Source organism: Eptatretus burgeri, chromosome 9 (assembly GCF_056783735.1).
Source record: "Eptatretus burgeri isolate ZD-2024b chromosome 9, Ebu_testis_v1, whole genome shotgun sequence".
Classification (NCBI taxonomy): Eukaryota; Metazoa; Chordata; class Myxini; order Myxiniformes; family Myxinidae; genus Eptatretus; species Eptatretus burgeri.
In genome coordinates, this window is record NC_140969.1 from 14,911,409 (window position 1) to 14,932,500 (window position 21,092).

General features: G+C 44.3%; 2 protein-coding genes across 6 annotated transcripts in view; one reads left to right on the forward strand and one right to left on the reverse strand.

The window, feature by feature from the left end:
• Positions 1–21,092, forward strand: part of WASHC4 (WASH complex subunit 4) — a 150,769-nt gene that overhangs the window by 121,923 nt on the left and 7,754 nt on the right. For 2 of the 3 annotated variants that reach the window (XM_085894150.1, XM_085894151.1), the window contains exon 32: positions 5,764–5,848. In XM_085894150.1, the coding sequence (XP_085750276.1) occupies positions 5,764–5,848 (85 nt within the window). Of the gene's footprint in view, positions 1–5,763; positions 5,849–7,420; positions 7,489–21,092 lie in introns of those variants that run through there. The other variant, XM_085894149.1, reaches the window with a different exon arrangement.
• Positions 8,458–21,092, reverse strand: part of LOC147019606 (SLIT-ROBO Rho GTPase-activating protein 1-like) — a 189,221-nt gene continuing 176,586 nt past the window's right edge. For all 3 annotated transcript variants that reach the window (XM_085894155.1, XM_085894152.1, XM_085894153.1), the window contains one exon: positions 8,458–10,098. In XM_085894155.1, the coding sequence (XP_085750281.1) occupies positions 9,664–10,098 (435 nt within the window). In that variant the 3' untranslated portion in view covers positions 8,458–9,663. The remainder of the gene's footprint in view (positions 10,099–21,092) is intronic.

Sequence of the window (21,092 nt, forward strand, 5' to 3'; positions counted from 1 at the left end):
TGTACGTTGAACCAAAAGACAAGACTACATAGAAGCCATTCTAAGCCGATCAGAGATCCACATCTACAGAGCTTCAGAGATGACCGTCACTCCCAACCGGGGGTAAATTTTTGATTAAACATTTTAAATATTGTTATGCTTGTGGGGGTTGATCGAGGAATTTAATAGGGAAGTTCGGATTGAATAGAGTTGTTTTTTCCCGTGGACTTGTCGGAGACCTCTCGATATAATTAAGTAGGGAAACTGTGAGCTTAAGTGTTTCACGTCACCACACAGGGTGTGGTGCGGTGTTAATTAGATAGGGAGTTCCCTAAGTTCCCATTATGGAGTTCCCTAAGTTCCCCCAGGATGTGATTGCCCCCCTGTAACCTAATCCTACGTTTTTGCATTTACAAGCAAGCCAAACGTGACAAGCGGACAGAAGCCCTGTCTCCAAGGGTTTCGTGCGGCGAGCAGGCCACGCCCCGGAGGCAGAGGATTGATGGGCGTGACATGAGACGCATGTAGAGGTAGAGGGTGTGGGAGGCAGTAGATCAAATAGGACGAAGAGTGAAGAGGGAGACGAGGAACGGTTGAATGCGAAGTGAGGGACGCACGCGGTCGAGCGAGAACGTAGCTAGGACCACGGCTGTCAGCACCACGGCAATATTAATCGTGACTATTTTTGTTGTTATGAAAACGTACTTTGTTCAGTTTTAAAATGTACATAAACTCAGAGGTGATGTTGAGTGTATGAAAGTGCATCTCTCAGGAATTGCCCCGGCAGCCTCCCGATTAATTAATTACGGACACAGGTATTTCATGACCAAGCCAATGTTAATGTTTATTTACTTCACTCACGTAACATGTTTATTAAAATGTCCATCAGTTTGTTGATAAGCTTTGAAAAGTTGAGCGAACACCAAAAGTTTTTTTTCTTTAATGAAAGGCCACTATTTTCTTTCCGCTGCATTATGAGAATTAACATACCTTCATTGTGTGGTGTACATTAGACCGCTGCCGCAATCGTTGCGGACAAAACATGCATTACCTCGTTTGAGTTGTAATCAAAACGTACCTTTGTTTCCTCAAAACGGTGTCTTCATTTTATGATAGAAGATGCGTTGTTCACTCTTAATATGTACATCAGAGGCTGATAAACAATCTGAGGTATCTGTCGTGAAAAATGTCGGCCATTTCTGGATCAGGTCAGGTATGGGAGCATGTGCCAGAACAGCGCGTCGCTGCGTCCACTTTCTGCCGGTACTCCAGGGACCTCCGTCTGGCCTTCCCCCAGGCAGATGCCAGGCCCATCTCCATCTCCTTGAGATGCTGGTCAACCTGCTGCAACCAGGAGGCACGTGGTTGGCCCATTGGCCTCCTCCACTCACGAGACTCCCTCACTGAGAGAATCTGGTGAGCAGGATCAGCATCAGGAAAACGAGCCACATGTCCATACAGCCACAACTGACGCTCACGGACTATGCAGGTAACAAATCTCATCCGAGGGTCTCTCAGCAATCGCTGGTTGGACACAAAATCTGACCAGCGATAGCCAAGGATTCACCGAAGAGACCTGGTACCAAAGGAATTAAGTCTCCGTCTCAGATCCTTGGTCAGAGTCCAAGTCTCGCATCCATAGAGCAAGACTGGAAGCACCAAGGACCTGAAGACTCGGACTTTTGTCCTCCCGCACAGGTACCGACAGCGCCACACCCCATGATCCAGTGAATCCATGACTCCCCAGGCCTGACCCAAACGTCTATTGACCTCTGACTCAGCCAGCAGAGACATGAATATCACTGCCAAGGTAAGTGAATCTCTCCACGACCTCAACATCCTCACCACAAACAGACACAGACAGGACAGCAGCATCCAAGATGTCATTGAAAACCTGGATCTTAGTTTTGACCCAAGAAACCCGTAATCCCAGCGGCTCCGACTCCTCATTCAGCACCTCGAGGGCCCCCAAAACGATATCTAAAGTCTCCGCAAAGATGACTGCATCATCTGCGAAGTCAAGGTCCGAGATCTTGACATTCCCAAATGATGCACCGCAGCTTGATCTTTCCGACATCCTCCCTAAAATCCAGTCCATAAAAGTGCTGAAAAGTCTGGGGGCCAGTACACACCCCTGACGAACTCCAGTAACAACTGGAAATAAGTCAGAGATGGTACCACCGCACTTCACTGCACTCTCAGTACCAGAGTAGAGTTCAGACATCAGATCTATCAGTTTTGGTGGCACCCCACGAAGACCAAGAATCCTCCAGACGACATCCCGATTCACTGAATCGAACACTTTACACAGATCAACATAGGCTGCAAGCAGCCCCTGCCGAAACTCTCGTCTGCGTTCGGTGAGGACACGAAGAGCAAGGATACGGTCAATCTTTGACCTCTTTGGTGTAAAGCCTGACTGCTCTGGACGCTGGTGCTCAAGCACATGGTGGCGAACCCTATCAAGAATTATCCGAGCAAAGACCTTGCCCGGCACTGAGAGCAGCGTCACCCCTCGGTAGTTGTTGCAGTCTTGGCGATCACCCTTCCCTTTCCAGAGAGGGACAACAAGGCCCCTCTTCCAATCAGTTGGGATGATGCCTGTGTTCCAAGCAGAGCACAAAACTGTATGCAACGACACGAGTACAGCATTTCCACCAGCCTTGCGGAGTTCAGCATGGATGCTACAGATCCCTGGAGCTTTACCCTGTTTCAACCGGTTCACCGCAGCCTGTGTTTCCACAAGCGAAGATGGACCACAGTTGATTGGAGGGTCAGCAACAGGGATTGTAACACCCTTGACGTCCAACTCGACAGCTGGGGGATCAGCCTGGTACAACCACTCAAAGTAACCAGCCCAGCAGGCCTTCACTTCAGACTCCTCTGTTAAGAGCCCACCACTCTCTGCTCTAACTGCAGTGCTCCGAGGGATAGGCTTGAATGAACGCAATGCACGAATTCCCCTGTAAGCGGGACGAGAATCACCAGTCCACAGGTGATGCTCTACCCCTCACAGATTCCTCGCACATAGGCCTCCTTGTCCACCCTCAGTGCACTACAGTTTTACGCCTCAGCTCCCTGAACACCTCAGCTCTGCCATTCAGCCTGGCCCTGCGACTCTGGTCAATGGTATCCAGTGTCCCTTGAGAGAAAAAATTCTTCTTTGCCCTACGGTGAGTTCCAATACATCCACCGGCAACATCAAGGACTGTGATCTTGAAGGCACTCCACAACTCTTCAGGACCCCCCAAAGCACCCAGACACCCCAAATGTCCACTCAGCCTGTTCGCAAACTCCTCAGCTACTCTCTCATCCTTGAGCTTGCCAACATCCAGCCAAGGCTGGGATGGTACCATTCTCCAGGATTTAAGGTGCAGCTTTAGAGTTGCTACAACAAGCCGGTTTGCCGCAGCCCTGGATGGCTGGAGGGAAAGAAGTGGGAAGGGATGGCCTGCAGAATGAACGGCGCTTATGACCCACCCATAGACCCACAGACACAAACTCAGCTTTATATATTATATACTGTGTTTAAAAAGAAAATGTTGCTGTTTGGACGTGTTTTATTGCCCTTCCCTTCCCCTCGAGCTGCCTTTCCTTCCCCCACCCCTCCTCCCCCTTTTCTCACCCTCCCTCCCCCACCCCTCTCCCTCCCTCCCCCACCCCTCTCCCTCCCTCCCCCACCCCTCCTCCTCCCCCTTTCCCCTCAACCTCCCCCACCTCTCTCTCTCCCTCCCCCACCTCTCTCTCCCTCCCCCACCTCTCTCTCCTCCCCCACCTCTCTCTCTCCCTCCCCCACCCTCTCTCTCTCTCTCCCTCCCACCACTCTCTCTCTCTCTCTCTCTCCCTCCCCCACCTCTCTCTCTCTCTCTCTCTCTCTCTCTCTCTCTCTCTCTCTCTCTCTCTCTCTCTCTCTCTCTCTCTCTCTCTCTCTCTCTCTCTCTCTCTCTCTCTCTCTCTCTCTCTCTCTCTCTCTCTCTCTCTCTCTCTCTCTCTCTCTCTCTCTCTCTCTCTCTCTCTCTCTCTCTCTCTCCCCCACCTCTCTCTCTCTCTCTCTCTCTCTCTCTCCCCACCTCTCTCTCTCTCTCTCTCTCTCTCTCTCTCTCTCTCTCTCTCTCTCTCTCTCTCTCTCTCTCTCTCTCTCTCTCTCTCTCTCTCTCTCTCTCTCTCTCTCTCTCTCTCTCTCTCTCTCTCTCTCTCTCTCTCTCTCTCTCTCTCTCTCTCTCTCTCTCTCTCTCTCTCTCTCTCTCTCTCTCTCTCTCTCTCTCTCTCTCTCTCTCTCTCTCTCTCTCTCTCTCTCTCTCTCTCTCTCTCTCTCTCTCTCTCTCTCTCTCTCTCTCTCCCTCCCCCACCTCTCTCTCTCTCTCTCTCTCTCTCTCTCTCTCTCTCTCTCTCTCTCTCTCTCTCTCTCTCTCTCTCTCTCTCTCTCTCTCTCTCTCTCTCTCTCTCTCTCTCTCTCTCTCTCTCTCTCTCTCTCTCTCTCTCTCTCTCTCTCTCTCTCTCTCTCTCTCTCTCTCTCTCTCTCTCTCTCTCTCTCTCTCTCTCTCTCTCTCTCTCTCTCTCTCTCTCTCTCTCTCTCTCTCTCTCTCTCTCTCTCTCTCTCTCTCTCTCTCTCTCTCTCTCTCTCTCTCTCTCTCTCTCTCTCTCTCTCTCTCTCTCTCTCTCTCTCTCTCTCTCTCCCCCACCTCTCTCTCTCTCTCTCTCTCTCTCTCTCTCTCTCTCTCTCTCTCTCTCTCTCTCTCTCTCTCTCTCTCTCTCTCTCTCTCTCTCTCTCTCTCTCTCCCTCCCCCACCTCTCTCTCTCTCTCTCTCTCTCTCTCTCTCTCTCTCTCTCTCTCTCTCTCTCTCTCTCTCTCTCTCTCTCTCTCTCTCTCTCTCTCTCTCTCTCTCTCTCTCTCTCTCTCTCTCTCTCTCTCTCTCTCTCTCTCTCTCTCTCTCTCTCTCTCTCTCTCTCTCTCTCTCTCTCTCTCTCTCTCTCTCTCTCTCTCTCTCTCTCTCTCTCTCTCTCTCTCTCTCTCTCTCTCTCTCTCTCTCTCTCTCTCCCCCACCTCTCTCTCTCTCTCTCTCTCTCTCTCTCTCTCTCTCTCTCTCTCTCTCTCTCTCTCTCTCTCTCTCTCTCTCTCTCTCTCCCACCCCATATCTCTCTCTCTCTCTCTCTCTCTCCCACCCCATATCTCTCTCCCTCTCCCACTCCCTCTCTCTCTCTCTCTCTCTCCCCCACCCCTTTCTCTCTCTCTCTCTCTCTCTCTCTCTCTCTATCTCTCTCTCTCTATCTCTCTCTCTCTCTCTCTCTCTCTCTCTCTCTCTCTCTCTCTCTCTCCCCCACCTCTCTCTCTCTCTCTCTCTCTCTCTCTCTCTCTCTCTCTCTCTCTCTCTCTCTCTCTCTCTCTCTCTCTCTCTCTCTCTCTCTCTCTCTCTCTCTCTCTCTCTCTCTCTCTCTCTCTCTCTCTCTCTCTCTCTCTCTCTCTCTCTCTCTCTCTCTCTCTCTCTCTCTCTCTCTCTCTCTCTCTCTCTCTCTCTCTCTCTCTCTCTCTCTCTCTCTCTCTCTCTCTCTCTCTCTCTCTCTCTCTCTCTCTCTCTCTCTCTCTCTCTCTCTCTCTCTCTCTCTCTCTCTCTCTCTCTCTCTCTCTCTCTCTCTCTCTCTCTCTCTCTTTTTCTCCCACCTTATTATTCCCATCAGTGAACCAAGGTTGTATTTGCTGGTGGATAATATTTATAGCAAATACCTGTTGGAGAAATTGGATTGGTTGTCCGTTCGACTGACGCAAACTTTTTTTTGTGTCAACAGGAATTTGAGCTTCTGCATTATTCTTTAAGCAGCGCAAGGATTTTCTTTCGTGTCGACAAGGTTGCAGACGAAGGATCCGAAAAAGGTGTGTATTAAACTCGACTTTCAAAATCCAATACAATTTATCAGTCTTTGCATTCTTAGTTGTGGAACACAAATATAAAGCACCATTGAGCAGACAGCAGAATATCTTGCCTTCAATTCACCGATTGGCTGTGAATTTTTTTTGATTTAGTATTTTTTCGGATACAAGATCAAGGCTCGTGAAAGAGTGAGGTGATGGAGTGTTAAAAGGTAATGAACTGACAGTGGGGTAGCAACTGAGAGAGAGAAGAGAAGAGAAGAGAAGAGAGAACACTACTAAGAAGAAGGTATGGTTCAATCAGGTTAGCGGGGGGGGGGGGCGGGGGTAAATGAGATCGTGGGTTATGATTGTGAATTCAACAACATGAGATCGAATTGTACTGATTCCTCTAAGTGCTGGAGGAAAGAGTTGGGTGGAAGAGGGCCTGGAAGGCGGTTCCATGGACGGGAGAAGTGAGGAACAGAAAAAGTTAAGGTGTGCACTGTGTTGTCAACCTAGCTTTTGTTAGTTTAGGCAGGAGGAGGTTCTGGAAGAAAATGTACATTATGGAGTTTCTGGGGAGGGTTGAAAGGATAAAATAGCAGACAAAGTTAGACAGGAGGAGAGGCCACCTGCCCATCTGTGATGTGAGCCATTGGCCTTGTGCTTCGGCCTAATCGTAGGAGAGTCCAATAATATTGAGAGCTTTAGATGATAATGAGCATTGACTCATTTTCAGAAAATACTGGGAAATTCATTAACATTGCATTTACAATTACAAAATAACATATTTGCTTCATAAAGATTCAAACAGGAAAGTTTATGGAGTTATTACTTTTGAAATCTGGATTTTATTTTTACTCATGCAATTTCCAAATAAAATGCTTCTTTTTAGCTCACCTGGACTTTATGCGATCAAGCAGTGTCCGTTAGTGAGTGAGGCAGACAGTCAGTCCATAAACACTTCAGTCATTATTGCTTGAACCAAACACACAATTTTTATGAAACTTGGTCACAACCTTCATATCTGATGCTTAACGAAGGTGTGTTGACTGCATAAAAATCTGCGCTTGTTACGGGAGTCTACTGGGAGGGGGGGGGTGGTTTGACCCCTCCAAAATAGGTATTTGCTCACTTCTCCGAAACTACACACACAATTTCGCTGAAACTTGACCACAACCTTCATCACCCGTGATGTACCAAAGTGTATTGATCACATCAAAATCTGTGCTCATTCGAGGGGGCTAAGAGGGGAGGGGTGACCCCCCAAAACAGGTATTTGCTCTCTTCTCCGAAACTACACACATGATTTCGATGAAACTTGACCACAACCTTCATCACCCGTGATATACTAAAATTTGTTCATATCATTAAAAAGAAATCAGGGTCTAAGGGGGTCTGCGGAGGGTTTGAGTGACTGTTGCTACTGATCCTGGTGAGCTTCAGGATGTGCGGTCCTATTTTTTTTGTCTTGAACTATGTTAAACCAGATGGCATTGACAAAGCAAACTTCCAATTCTTTTTATATATTTTTTATTTTTGTTTGTGTGCGAAATAAGCTTGTGAATTTTATTGCATGGAATTTTCAAACAGACGAATCTGCGAAGAGTTTGAGCGAATCTTCTCCGAGTGGCCAAACAGCCCGGGGCTAGCGGAGGAAGGTCTCTGCCCTCTGCGTCACTTGGTTTTACTGATCATTATTTTTCCCTAATCTGCAAAAAATATATATATATATATATATTATGATTCAGATCTGACATTTGCCATGTGATCGATCGTTAGCTCGATTGTTTTGTTGATTGCACTCGTGCACCTAAGTAACGTTGCTCGTCAATCTGATGCAATGACGTTTCGTTTTTACATCGGCGTCGACATACATTTGGGAAAACGAGCCAGAAACTGGACCGACAACGTCGAGACGGACGTCATTACCGATCTTGTTATTTTTGGTTTTTGACGATTGTTCATCAGGTTTACAATGTGCTAATTTTTGTTTTCTCTTTTCTTTTTCCATTGTTCAACTTGTACTGTGATATTTGTACAAAGCAAAAAAAAAAAAAAATGTTTATGTCTAAAATGTGTAACAGAAAGGAAACAAATTTGAGAAAGCAAATTATTAATTGTAATCGTTGTCAAATTTTCATCCATTTAATTTAATAGACAGCAAAATGCATCACATCTAAAGCGGTAAATGCAACAACGAACATTGTGCTAGTTTATTTGGAGCCAGCCACGGTTCGTTTGTTTATTTATTTTTTTATCGGAGGAGTCTATGTAAAACTCGAAAAGGACAAAAGCATATTTATTGTGTGTTGGATTTGAACTTTGGTTCCCAATGTCATGAGCCATCATTTCAAATGCGAACACAAAACGACGTTCCTCATTGGTTAAGCTCGTATGATAAATGTTAGGCCACTGAACCATTCATGAAGGCATAGCATGACTGCCTCTGCAGGGATCACCACGAAACTGTTACATTTGCTGCTTGCTGATGCATTTTTATTCTTACTTTTTCATACGCAAAGTCATGAGAGAAATTCAATAACTATCAGATATTGTAATTATGAATGGAATCTTTCGTTACAATTAGGTGTGTGCAGTTGTGAAATAAGATGACGTGTTACACGATGTATTGTAATGATGAACTTTATTGCATTTCATTGATCTATAAAATCTTTTATTTGTGACTACAGACACAGTATCGGTAAACTGTACAGACTCTTTTCTTTTTATAATTTTTTTAATGGGAGATGCAGCATGACGTCATAACCACAAGCCAGTGGTGATGTTCTCTCACCTGCAGTCTTCAAACGCCTCTGTTAACAGCAGCGTTGCCTTAGACTGGATCCAATTTTACAAAAGATAGACAGAATGCAGATGCAATGTACAGTGTACATAGTGCAGCTAGATACTTTATGACACACACACACACACACACACACACACACACACGCACACACACACACACACACACACACACACACACACACACACACACACACACACACACACACACACACACACACGCACTCGCACCAAGCTTGCTGCCAGTTTCAAAGTCTTAGTAGTTTGTCCAGTGCTGTTGGGTACAGAGTATATACATACACATACACATAAACACACACACACACACACTCACACACAAGCACTCACGCACATTTAACAAGCCAAGAATAGTATTGTGCACACTTTCGGTTTTCATTTTGCCCACTGGCTGTGCTCATGTGCAGAATGACCACCGGAAGGGCAAGGTTGTGAAATGTTGAGCAGCACAAACAACATGGTCCCATGACACGTTATCAACGGCTGCACACGTAGTACTTGTACACATGCGCAAATGCGTTTTAGAGCTATCTCTCCGAGCCCACTTCTTTTATTTATTTATTTTTATTTGAACCCTTCACCATAAAATTGGTGGACATTAACATTCTTTTAGCTGACATTTATATAATGTTGAAAGCATTGTGCTTCAGCGGATTAATCATAATTGGTTACGTTAAATACCAAGAACATCCTCCTTTGATCTAGGACACACACTGCACAATACATAACTTTTCTGGTTGGTTTCCTCCCCCCCCCCCACTCCCCCAGCAGGATATGCACAGTAAATGGAACAATCATGAAGGCCTCTTGAACACTGCAATGTTGTGTGCGTGTGCGTGTGCGTGTGCGTGCGTGCGTGCGTGCGCGCACATGTATGATGTATACAGACACATACACCTCTACAGCATCAAGATAGGCCAAGGGGTACCACCTGTGGAACCACTATATTGGACACTAAAGGATCAGTATCCAACTTTTCAAAGGGGCTGGGGAGAAGTGCCATTTGGTCAGCCTTACATTGTGCATGAACGATCTCCTCCAGATCCAGAAGGACAGCCTTTGCCTTGAGATGACTGAGGGAGGAGGGGTGCTGCTGTTGTGGTTGGAAGCCCTGCTGGAGGAGTTATGGGAACTCGTGGTTTAGGCCAGATTGTCGGTGGCCTACTTCCTCCTCCAGGTCGTGTTCCCCCTGGCTTGAAAGTGGACAGAACTTCAGCCCTGGCGCTGGCACTACGTCTCAATCCTAGCTCTCCTTCCTCACGCACCGGCCCTAAGGTCTCAGCACCTGGACTCCCAGGAGAAGCTGGCAACGGTCCACATGCGGATGGCTGAGGAGATTTTGAAGGTTCCAATGTGTCCAGCACCACGTCGGGGGCGTGCTTCACCGAACTTTGCCGCTCAAGTTCACGTAGTTCATTCAGAGCAGAATTCAGAGTGGCCTCAATGTCCTGTGAAAAACAATATGATCACCACCACAGCTTCACAAATTGTACCACATTCATTCATTCCTTTGTGGTAAACAACCACCGACCTTAGGGAGTCGTCCTCTTTGATATTCAATTTCATCATACTGGGTGTAGACAGTGTTACAAAACCCCTTAGAACCGTCCAATTAAAAATAAATAAATAAAATACATCGAGTCTCAAATTGGAGTCGCAAGTTGTCTTGCTGACTATGGTGGGAAAATAAGTCGCACATTTCCTGTGCCTGGGTCAAAGCAAACCGACATATCCAACATTCCTTAAGCTAAGTTCTGTCAGATTCATTGTACGGTCCTGTAGCTACTGTTTGTTAAATTGTAAAACTTTGGTGTTCATTATTGTACTTTTAAGTCTTATATATAACAATATATCCACTTTTGTGCTGCTCGTTTGAGTGACACATGAAGAAACATCGGTCACACGCATTCTTTCAGAAACGTACACCTGGTTGCCTCCTCACATATAGGCCAAGTGTTCACCTTTTCTCTCTCATCCGTGGAACTGATTCTGTGTGTCTCATTTCCTCCAGTCTTTGAAGACTGCTGCCCATGGCTACCCTGTGGTTTCTCAATTATCCATTCATGATCTCTTCTCCTCCCCATAACCCCATAACTTATTTTCTTCTTTGCCACTCCCCTTCTCATATTCTTGGTGTTTGTGCATTTTATTGTTTACTTTGTTCCCTTCTGCCTCTCTGTCAGACTGTCAACCTGCTGTGCTCTGCTTTTTAGTTTCGCCATCAAATGGTCTGCCTGTCCATTTCCTTTTGCTCTCTACCCACCCCCCTCTCTCATGCATTCTCTTCTCAGCCTTTATTATTACAAAATGTCCTCCCCTCCCCCTCACCCCAAACTGCACTTTTACAATTGCTCTCTGGTCTCCTGACCCCACCAACATCTCTTGCTCTTTCTGTCTCCCACCCTCTCTACCTTTCTTCTCTTCCTCTCCATCGTCTGCACTTGTCCTTCCTTCTGCATCTTGCTCATCAAAAAAAAAGTTTAATTAGTTAATTAATCAATCCTCTCATTTGCATGAATTGTAGTCAAGCTGCCTTCCCAAGCGAGTTATGACATTCTTAACTGTGCATTCATCACCTCTTTTGCCAATCCTTTCACATTCCACCAAGCTCACTCTTTTTTGCCCTTCTCTCTTCCTGAACAGTATGTGCAGTAAGCCCATTCATAATCCATCATGCCAGTTCATATTCTTGGTGTTTGTGCATTTTATTGTTTACTTTGTTCCCTTCTGCCTCTCTGTCAGACTGTCAACCTGCTGTGCTCTGCTTTTTAGTTTTGCCATCAAATGGTCTGCCTGTCCATTTCCTTTTGCTCTCTACCCACCCCCCTCTCTCATGCATTCTCTTCTCAGCCTTTATTATTACAAAATGTCCTCCCCTCCCCCTCACCCCAAACTGCACTTTTACAATTGCTCTCTGGTCTCCTGACCCCACCAACATCTCTTGCTCTTTCTGTCTCCCACCCTCTCTACCTTTCTTCTCTTCCTCTCCATCGTCTGCACTTGTCCTTCCTTCTGCATCTTGCTCATCAAAAAAAAAGTTTAATTAGTTAATTAATCAATCCTCTCATTTGCATGAATTGTAGTCAAGCTGCCTTCCCAAGCGAGTTATGACATTCTTAACTGTGCATTCATCACCTCTTTTGCCAATCCTTTCACATTCCACCAAGCTCACTCTTTTTTGCCCTTCTCTCTTCCTGAACAGTATGTGCAGTAAGCCCATTCATAATCCATCATGCCAGTTCAGCAGAGCCTTCCTCAAAGCCTTAAATAACCCTGTTCCTTACTCACTCCATGATGTGCCCACATTTTACCAGTCGGTAATCAGAAAAGAAAGCCTTGTCATAAATGCGGATGCATGAATCCACCATTCCCTCTACTCTCTCTCTCACACCTTTTACTTATTTAGCTCCTACTCCTGCTTGTACCACAACCCCATTCTTGCCCTTTTGGCCCACCCACCACCCCTCCTAGCCACCTCAGCTGTACATCTGGGTGACAAACATTGGTGGACTTCATTCCAATCTCATGGATCTCTCTCCAAAGGTTAATGCCTCTTCCCCAGATGTCACCTGTCAAACAAACTCTTCTTTCACAGGATATCCCAGATGTGCTTGTCTCCCTCCTTGGTTATTCCTTGGACTGCTTTGACAGACCCAAGCTTGTTCTGGAGGTGATGTTGTGATTTTTTTGTCAGGAGCTCCTGCCCAGCTCTGCTCCTCAATACATTTGGAATATTTCTGCATCTGTGAACCACTTCATTGCAATATCTTAAGTGTTGGTCTACCACCCTTCCAACTGAGTGGACTGCCGAGACTCCTGATGAACCTCAAACCCCATCTTTATTTTCCTCATCAGTGTGACTCCAACCACCACAATTGCAGCTGTTTTGGTATAGGTCTTCATGCCAACATCCACATAGCATTGCAGCCAAGACTTCTTGTCATACTTCAGGCCTTAATTTGTTTGATTTGTCAAGCTCCAAATCTTTGAGACTTCTTTCAAATGCAGTACAAGGGTGTGAGTATCATCATTGGCTGAGGGTGGGGTTGTGCCACTGTTGCAACACCCCCTGTAGGTTAGGACAGGAATTTGTAATTTGTACATGGTGCTGGCGATAGCTTGCCTACTTTTGTGAAGGACACCGTGGGATCTTTAACGTCTACCAACTTTTGCTGGCAGACGGGACGCCAGTTTAACATTGACCCAAGGGACGGCATGGCATGCACATTGGTGGATTACCCTGTCAGTGGGACACCAAGATGACTGTTTATAAAGCTGTTCCGATATTCAAACCCAGGCTGGACAGCTCAGAGGCGAGTTTGCATACCTCCAGGCCATCCTGCCAGCTCTATGAGACTTGGTCATGTGTGACTTTCCGTCCAACCTCTGCCATGCTTCCTCAGCTTTCCTTTGCTCCTCATATCATGTCATTTTAAAATCGACTATCTGGTTGTCTTCAGGGAACTATCAAAGTGTGACCTTTGTTATCTGTGGACATAGTGCCAGGGACTCTTCTCACCTCTCACTTGCATCAATTGGTAACTTCAAGCTTCTAGTTTTCCTGTGCCATATCCCCGTCCCTGGAATATCATTCATGCGGTGAGGCAAATATGAGGAAGTGGCTTTCATTTACATCCTGGAAAACCAACCCCAATGGCGAAAACCTGTGGTGTGTCTGTAAAGCTCGATCATTACATTTTGACTTCGCACGTGCCAGAACTCAACGTTATGCTCACCTTAGTTCTGATCTCTTGCCATCCACAACATTTTTGTGCCAATTGGGCAAGTCTAAGGCTGAGGACACTCACCGCTTGTTCAAAGAATGAGTGCCTAACTCGATCCTTGATGAAACAACCAAGGTCCTGAATCTCTCTCTCTTCCTTTGCTCATCTGAAAGCTCACTTAATCATGAGCCTCCTTCCTCCACATGTGCAGAAAATCACAGTTGCTCTTGATTCACTCATCCACTTTTCGTAGCCCTGACAGCATCATCGCTTTAATACTCGAGACTGGTTGATCTGTTCTGCCTTTTATTTTTCTGTACTTCTCCACATAAATGACTGAGAGCCACATACCTGCATCTTTGAAAGTTGCCAATGTTTCCCTATTTCATAAGAATAGTGCCAAATGGACCCTTTCATCTTCAACTGCTGATTCTCCTCCTCATAATAAAAGTAATATAATGCATCATTGCAGAAGACCTCCAGATCCATCTCTTGTCTAAACTCTGATCATTAGTTTGGCTGCCCTCCAGGTCACCTTGATATGTTGCTGCTTCTACGCTCATAATGAATGGCTGCCCTCAATCTAAAACAGGATATATTTCCAAGCTATCCTCCAAATCCAGCTGCCCTCTCGGAATGCTCTGCAGGACAGTCATCACTATGCTTCTCATGGTGCACAAGGCTTTAAATCTGAAATTTCATGGAATATGGTTCCCACTGTGATCTGGTGCTGATACTACCCTTTCTACTCCACCCACTCTCACTTGAGGTCATGGAGTTTCAACGTCCTGGTGTTATTGGCTTCTCGTGATTGAAGGCCGAGTCTCGGGGTCTGCCTTTTGCTTACAACAGGCAGGTTGTTGTATTTTTACCTCTGCCACCAAAGGTGGACAGAGGTGACGTATTCACCCCTGTTTGTCTTTGAGCAGGGTGTCTCAGATTATGGACGGATTCGGACAAAACTTGATGGACAGGTTGGGTGTGTGATGAGGACGAATTGATTAGATTTCACTGAAGATCCAGATTCTAGAATTTCCAAGGTGAATCTTTACCATTGAGAGATGGGGCCAAAAACGATATCCAGTACAGCACGATATCTCAAAAAGTTGTGGACGGATTACGACAAAACTTGGTGGATGAGTTGGGTAGGTGATGAGAACAAGCCAGTTAGATTTTGGTTTAGGTCCCGGTGCAGATCTGGCCTATCAGTGGGATACAAAACATAAACTGTTTATCCCACTACCGAGGGCTGTTCGAGTTGCAGCCTTTTGTTGGCTGTATTCTGTTGTTGCTCCTCCTCTCGTACCTCCTTGCTCAACCTCTACCCCTCCAGGTCGCACATAATTCTGCCAACACTTTGACCTTGTTACCCAAACCAAGTTCAAACTTAACGTTCAACTTCCACTCATTCATCGCCTCTTCCTTCGTTCGCACATGGAACTATTTTCCCATGTTTGGTGTCTCCTGATCTTTAAGTCTTATGCCCTTTGCAACGCCATGGTCTTTCCTCTGTTGTACCTCCTAACTTTTGTTTATACCCACTCGGAGTCTTCCTTTCACCTTCTCCTTGTGATTGGTTTTGTGGTGGAGTGGGTAAAGCCTCGTATTTCCCTAACGTTGTGTTGTTTTGATTGTCATGGCTTCTCATTGTAAGTTTTCACACTGTTTGACAGAGTGATGACACGTCGACGATTGGTTCATAGCTACGGAGCTCGTGACTTATCTTGAGTGCCACATTGCTCTGACAAAAATCAAAATGTAATCCACCACACTTACAACCAACATCTTTGTCCATTAATGCTTCTCCATGTTGTTTTCTTCATGTTTCCCCTCTGTCTGACGATTGACCCTTTTCCCTCTTTTATTCCACCTTGCCATGAGTATGCCTGGTGTTGGCTTAAAGGTGAGGGTGGTGGGCTTGGGATTCTAGGATCCTGAGTTCAAATCCTACTCCGCCGTTGAATTAATACCAGGTGGGGTTGACTCTCCCTGTGTCATCCTTCTGAGGTTGGCAAAATGAGTGCCAGCATGCTGGTATTCTGTGTCGTTGGAGTGGCGACCCGTCCAGGATTGTGCCCAATAGCCAAGGAGACTGCTTATATTAGGCAGCACCAACGCTCTGCACAGAGTATGGTCCCGATGGATGGATGGATGGATGGATGGATGGATGGCCATAAGTGCCTGTGTTAAAAAAAGTTATTGAAACTCAAAGGTATGAAAAGTAAGCTTTTAACTCCTTTAATTCTGTCCTCTTTCTCTCTCAAACTCCATGAGTGATATATCTTGTTCACTGAGCATTTCAGTCTCCTGTTTTGCATGAGTTTAACTTGAGCCTTTTCTACCCTTTATTTTGACAAGATTGTGCCTTCTCCAATCTTTTAAAATTGGATCCATTAATGACCAAATGTCCTTCCAATCTCTCTTGTTTCTCCTCTGCTCCACTTTGCTCATCTGACTGTTCTTGTGAGAGTCCAAATCTCTCGCAGTGTTGCTGGATAGCATCAAAGAGTCTTGCTATTCACTCAGGCAAACTGACAAGGACTGCATGTTGTCTTCTTGCAAAAGGATTAGTCTTCCATATCCTCTGCATCTGACATTGGTTCCACTTGAAAATGCTTTCACAAGAGCTTGTTGTGTGTCTATAGTGTTTAAATTTGACCCATCTTGCCTGCAACTATCATAGACATCCTTTTTGCCCTGACACCCTGAATCCTGTGGTGAAACTGGCTAATCAAGCAGCTTGTGTTCTTATCATGAAAGGCTAACATGACTGAGGACAACCTTGAGCCATTTCTCAAGGTTTGCAACAAATGTGTGTGTAATCTTAGGTGAGCCAGGAATCATCATCTACATGTAGCTTATCTCAAGGTTAAACTGTCCAACCTGCCTCTTCCGCTCGAGATGAGAATGAATGTAACTGCGTTTACTTCCAAAGCTTGGGTACCCAACTCATCCATCTCTGTCCCTACCTTACCCCATTGTACCCAGACCCCAATGAACTCTGATTTTTCACCAAAGGGTGACGAAGTTCTGTGCAGCCTCAGCATTGAACCCAGATAACATCAGTGCCTGTGTTCTCAAATCCTGCTCTGCTGTTCTCACGTATCCTTTATCTGCATTCTTCAGCCTGCCCTTCACCTTAGGCCACCTCTGATATACTTAACAGACCTTTTAGAAGGATGTACAAACAAACGAATTCAAATTTTGAGCAAACGCATGGAATCCTAATTCACAGCTGACGTATTTTCCTTTTGCTAAATATCCTGATCACTGATCATCATTCTGAATTCTGTACTGGTTACAACTTTGGATATCCTACTACTATCTGGCACCTTGCTCTGCTTGCCAAACGTTTCCTGCCTGTGCCATCCAAGGCCATAATCTTTCCTGGCATGCTGACTTCCTCCACTCTCAAAGCCAGCGTGAATCTCCGAAGGGAATTCTTAACTCGTCGCACTTGAGCCTAGAATGCCCCAAAGTAGTGTCTTGGACCTGGTATTGTTCTTTGTATACATAAGTGATATCTCTGGTCTGAAGAATACTCTCTTTTCCCCTGCTGATTATGCCAAGGCTTCAAGTTGGCAGTAAACTCCACTATCTCAGATTGTTTTCCATGTTATCTTGAACCCTATTATCCCTAATGCATCCCTTTTGCTTACAGGTCACCGTTTCCTTCCCTTTCCTCTTCCTGTTCATCTATTCTTTCTTTCTTGCTTGTTGCCTCACACCTATCTCCCCTGTTGTCTCAGTTACTCTTTTCCCCAAGCCAGATCACTCTTCCATGAGTCTTCAATTTGTACCCTGCCCCTCCCCAAAACAGAGCTTTTGAAGCTACTTTTACCACAATGTTCTGTTAACTCTCAAGAATAATCCACCAGGGTCGATTTACACAAAAACCACCCGAAGATATCTGATTCGCAGGAAGATTTTAAAGCAATTTTTACCACGTTCTTGTGTTAACTTCGATACACAATCTCATCTCATGGAATGGAACAGGGATAGTTCATCGGCTTTGGAACTGCTTCATGGACAGTGAAATGGGAGTATGCAATTACTGTATGTATAAATATTATTTTTTTCTTTCTTTCTTTGGCCAAGCACAAGTCCACACAACTGATTAAGTACATACATTTTGCACATAATAGTGCTGAGCCCTTGATGTGGTCAACCAACAACTTGGTTATTATGTGTTGGTCACAAGTAAGGTGTTGGGTTCCTCACTGTATTGCAATGCTCATGCTAGACCAGCTTAAATCATGAAATGTGTTGAGAAACTACTCGGATTTTAAGCAACATTAACAACACTTGCCTCAGTTTATTTAAATAAAATTAGTTTATTAAAATGTGTTCTCTTTTTACTTTCAAGTTGCCATAATTCTCGGTTTTACGATTGAGAGAAACATGCAATTAAAGCAGTTTTATTTGGAACGTTATCCAACATTGACTTTCATAATTTTAGTCTCCTTTCAAATTCACAAGCAAATCTGAAGCATGTCACATATCTTTGGAGGTATTCTAAATCTCTCTTATCTAGTGTTACGAAGATAGGAAGTTGACCACACACACACACACACACACACACACACACACACACACACACACACACACACACACACACACACACACACACACACACACACACACACACACATACACATACACATACACATACACATACACATACACATACACACACATACTAGCATGATTGGAGTCCTTGTGATGGACTACAGCAGTATATACTGTATACAACTTTCAACAAACAAATTTTCAAAACAATGTTGCATTATAGACATTTCAAGCATATGTGCAGAAACATTATTCTTTATAAGCAGCTGTCAATCATCTGACAGGTGGAAAACGTTTGGCTCGGTAATTTAGGAAACAGCTCGGAAATCAGGTGTTATCAAATGTATTTTGCTTTGAAAGTCACAAAGACAAAGCGCACAACCTTTCTCAAACACACCCGATTCATATAAAACTAGCATCCGTTGAAGATAAAGTCTTCGATATCCCCCGCCATAGTAAATAAGGACAAGTAGCAAAAGGCACCAGTTCAATATATTCTTGATGTATGCACCAAAGTTCATAAAGAAATAGTTAATAGTTTTGCAACTATGCTCTGGAAACAAAGGTTAACCTCAATTACTTCTTAATACCCAACTTGTTTCCATGGAAAGTGAAAGAAATTTTTTTGGGGGAAATCTCTAAATATCAAAAGGCACCAGTTCACCACTTGCTTGATATGTGTACCAAATTTCGTAAATGTATCTTGAGGGAATTTGTAGTTAAGCTCCGGAAACAAAATGTGACAGACGGACGGAACCCACTTCTATATCCCCCGCCAACTTCGTTGGTTGGCGGGGGATAAAAAATACATAAACCATTAATCATTTTATTAGGAAAATAAATCGAATGTAAATGTGGACTCAACCAAACCAGCTCAGGATTATGGGAGGTGGAAGGTGGGGGGGGGATGGGATGGGAATGGACACTGGACCGAACCATTCAAAAAGCGATACATATCCAATCATCCAAATCAACTGAAACTAGCATCCGTTGAAGACAAAGTCTTCGATATCCCCCGCCATAGTAAATGAGGATTAACAAACTTATAATCCCTAAGCATGTGCAATATGTATGTGAAGTTTCCCCTTGATCTGACCAGCTGTTCTGGAGAAGATGTTTGAAGGTTTTAGGGTAAATTCAATATGGCTGCCAAACCATGTGACCTATCAATTAAAAATTAACAAACTTCTGAAGGGATGTCTTGGGGAAAGTGAATGTGAAATTTTGCCTCAATCTGTCCAGCCGTTCTGGAGAAGAAGATTTTTAAAATTTATTAATTTTCAATCCAAGATGGCTGATGAACCATGTGACCTATGACATCATAAATTTAAATTCTGCCTCCAATCCTCCAGTGGAATACGTGTGTGAAGTTTCGTGTTAATCGGGTGAGGTGTGTTTTTCTATCCAAGATGGCCACCAAACCATGTGACTTGTGATGTCATAATTTTTACTATGTATGCAGACATGATGGAAGATGATAGTTGCAAATTTTCGCTTCGTTAGGTTATGTGATTCCAGAGAAAACATTATTTAATATTTTTCTTGAATCCAACATGGCTGCCAAACCATGTGACCTATCATTTATAAAATATCAAAAGGCACCAGTTCACCACTTGCTTGAAATGTGACGGACGGACGGAACCCATCCCCCCCAAATTTCTAAATTCTAAATCCCCCGCCAACTTCGTTGGTTGGCGGGGGATAATAATAAATGGAATAATTGATTGATCAATAAATAAAAAAAACACTTTATAGCCAAATCACTTGTTCACTGTCATGTCCAAATATCAGCTTCCTAGCTCAAACGGTGCCTGAGATATTGCCCAGATGGGAAACAAAATAAATATGTCATAAATAAATCGATAATAATTAAGTAATTAATTGATTAATCAAAAAATAAAAATACCATTTTCGCCAAAGCACATTTTCACTTTTCTCCATAAATTTCAGCTTCCCAGCTCAAAGGATGGCTGAGATATCGCCCGGACAAACAAGAAAGAAACAAGCAGTCATAGACTGGTACTTACGAAATCGTCAACTTGCCCTCTGACGTTGTCTAATAAAAGCTGTCGCGAGAGAAGGTAGCAACGCAAACCAGAAGTTTCTACGATGATTCTGTACCAAACCATCAAAAATTGAATGTTTGACCTCACTGTGACCTTGACCTTTGACCGATTTTGACCAAAATCTAATCAGCGCTAGCCATCACCCTCCTGAATCAGGCGGTGTAATTTGACATTGGTAGCTTCTTCCGTTCTTGAGTTATCGTGCCTACAAACAAACAAACACACACACAAACACACACACAAACAAACACACAAACAGAGGATGGAAGTCATCAATATACTTACGAAATCTTTAGATTTCGTAAGTAATAAACAGTAAAAACTGAGTACTCCCTTCTTTTAGCACCCAGCAATGACGTAATGCATCGCATGGATATGGAATTGGGAAGGACCAGTGTACAATAAGGAACGGCTGGCTTGGTAAGTGATAGCAAGCCGATTGATAATGGCACATACCCACAAAAAAACAAAACATCACAGGTTGCTTAACATTTTCAGATTTCACTCCAGATTTTGACAGTTATTTAGTCCACATGTTCTGATCCTCAAAACAGTAATTATATTTCGATTATATTCTTTAATTAGGCTGTGAGAGTAGATCGTGGAAGATCACATCAGATAATGCATGAAATTGCTTCAAGCTCCTAATTTAAAAACGATAGCACTTACAAAAGCGATGAAAACAGAGATTCATAGGTATGTAGATGAGGCATTCCATGATATGAGTGAGGGAAGTGAAAAAAGATTGGAGCGCTTTATTGTTAAGAAACTGTTGAGGCCTGTTCTAAGTCGAGGCATTGTTGAACAGGCCAGAAACAATGGTGAATTAAGACCCCAGCGAATGAGGTGACCGAGGATGCGGCTTAAAACCCCAGTGAGGTGACCAAGGATGAGCCTGTGATGTAGGATAATTAAATAAGGCTGTTAATTATCTTCAAAAGAAGTGTTTAAATTAACCACAACACCAAATTTTCACCCATGCACGACCTTGGAGTTCCCTTAGTATGCATGCAAAGTTTGGAGCCATTAGGTTTCATGGTTTTAGAGTTATGGAGGTGACAGACTGACACACACTGTCATTTA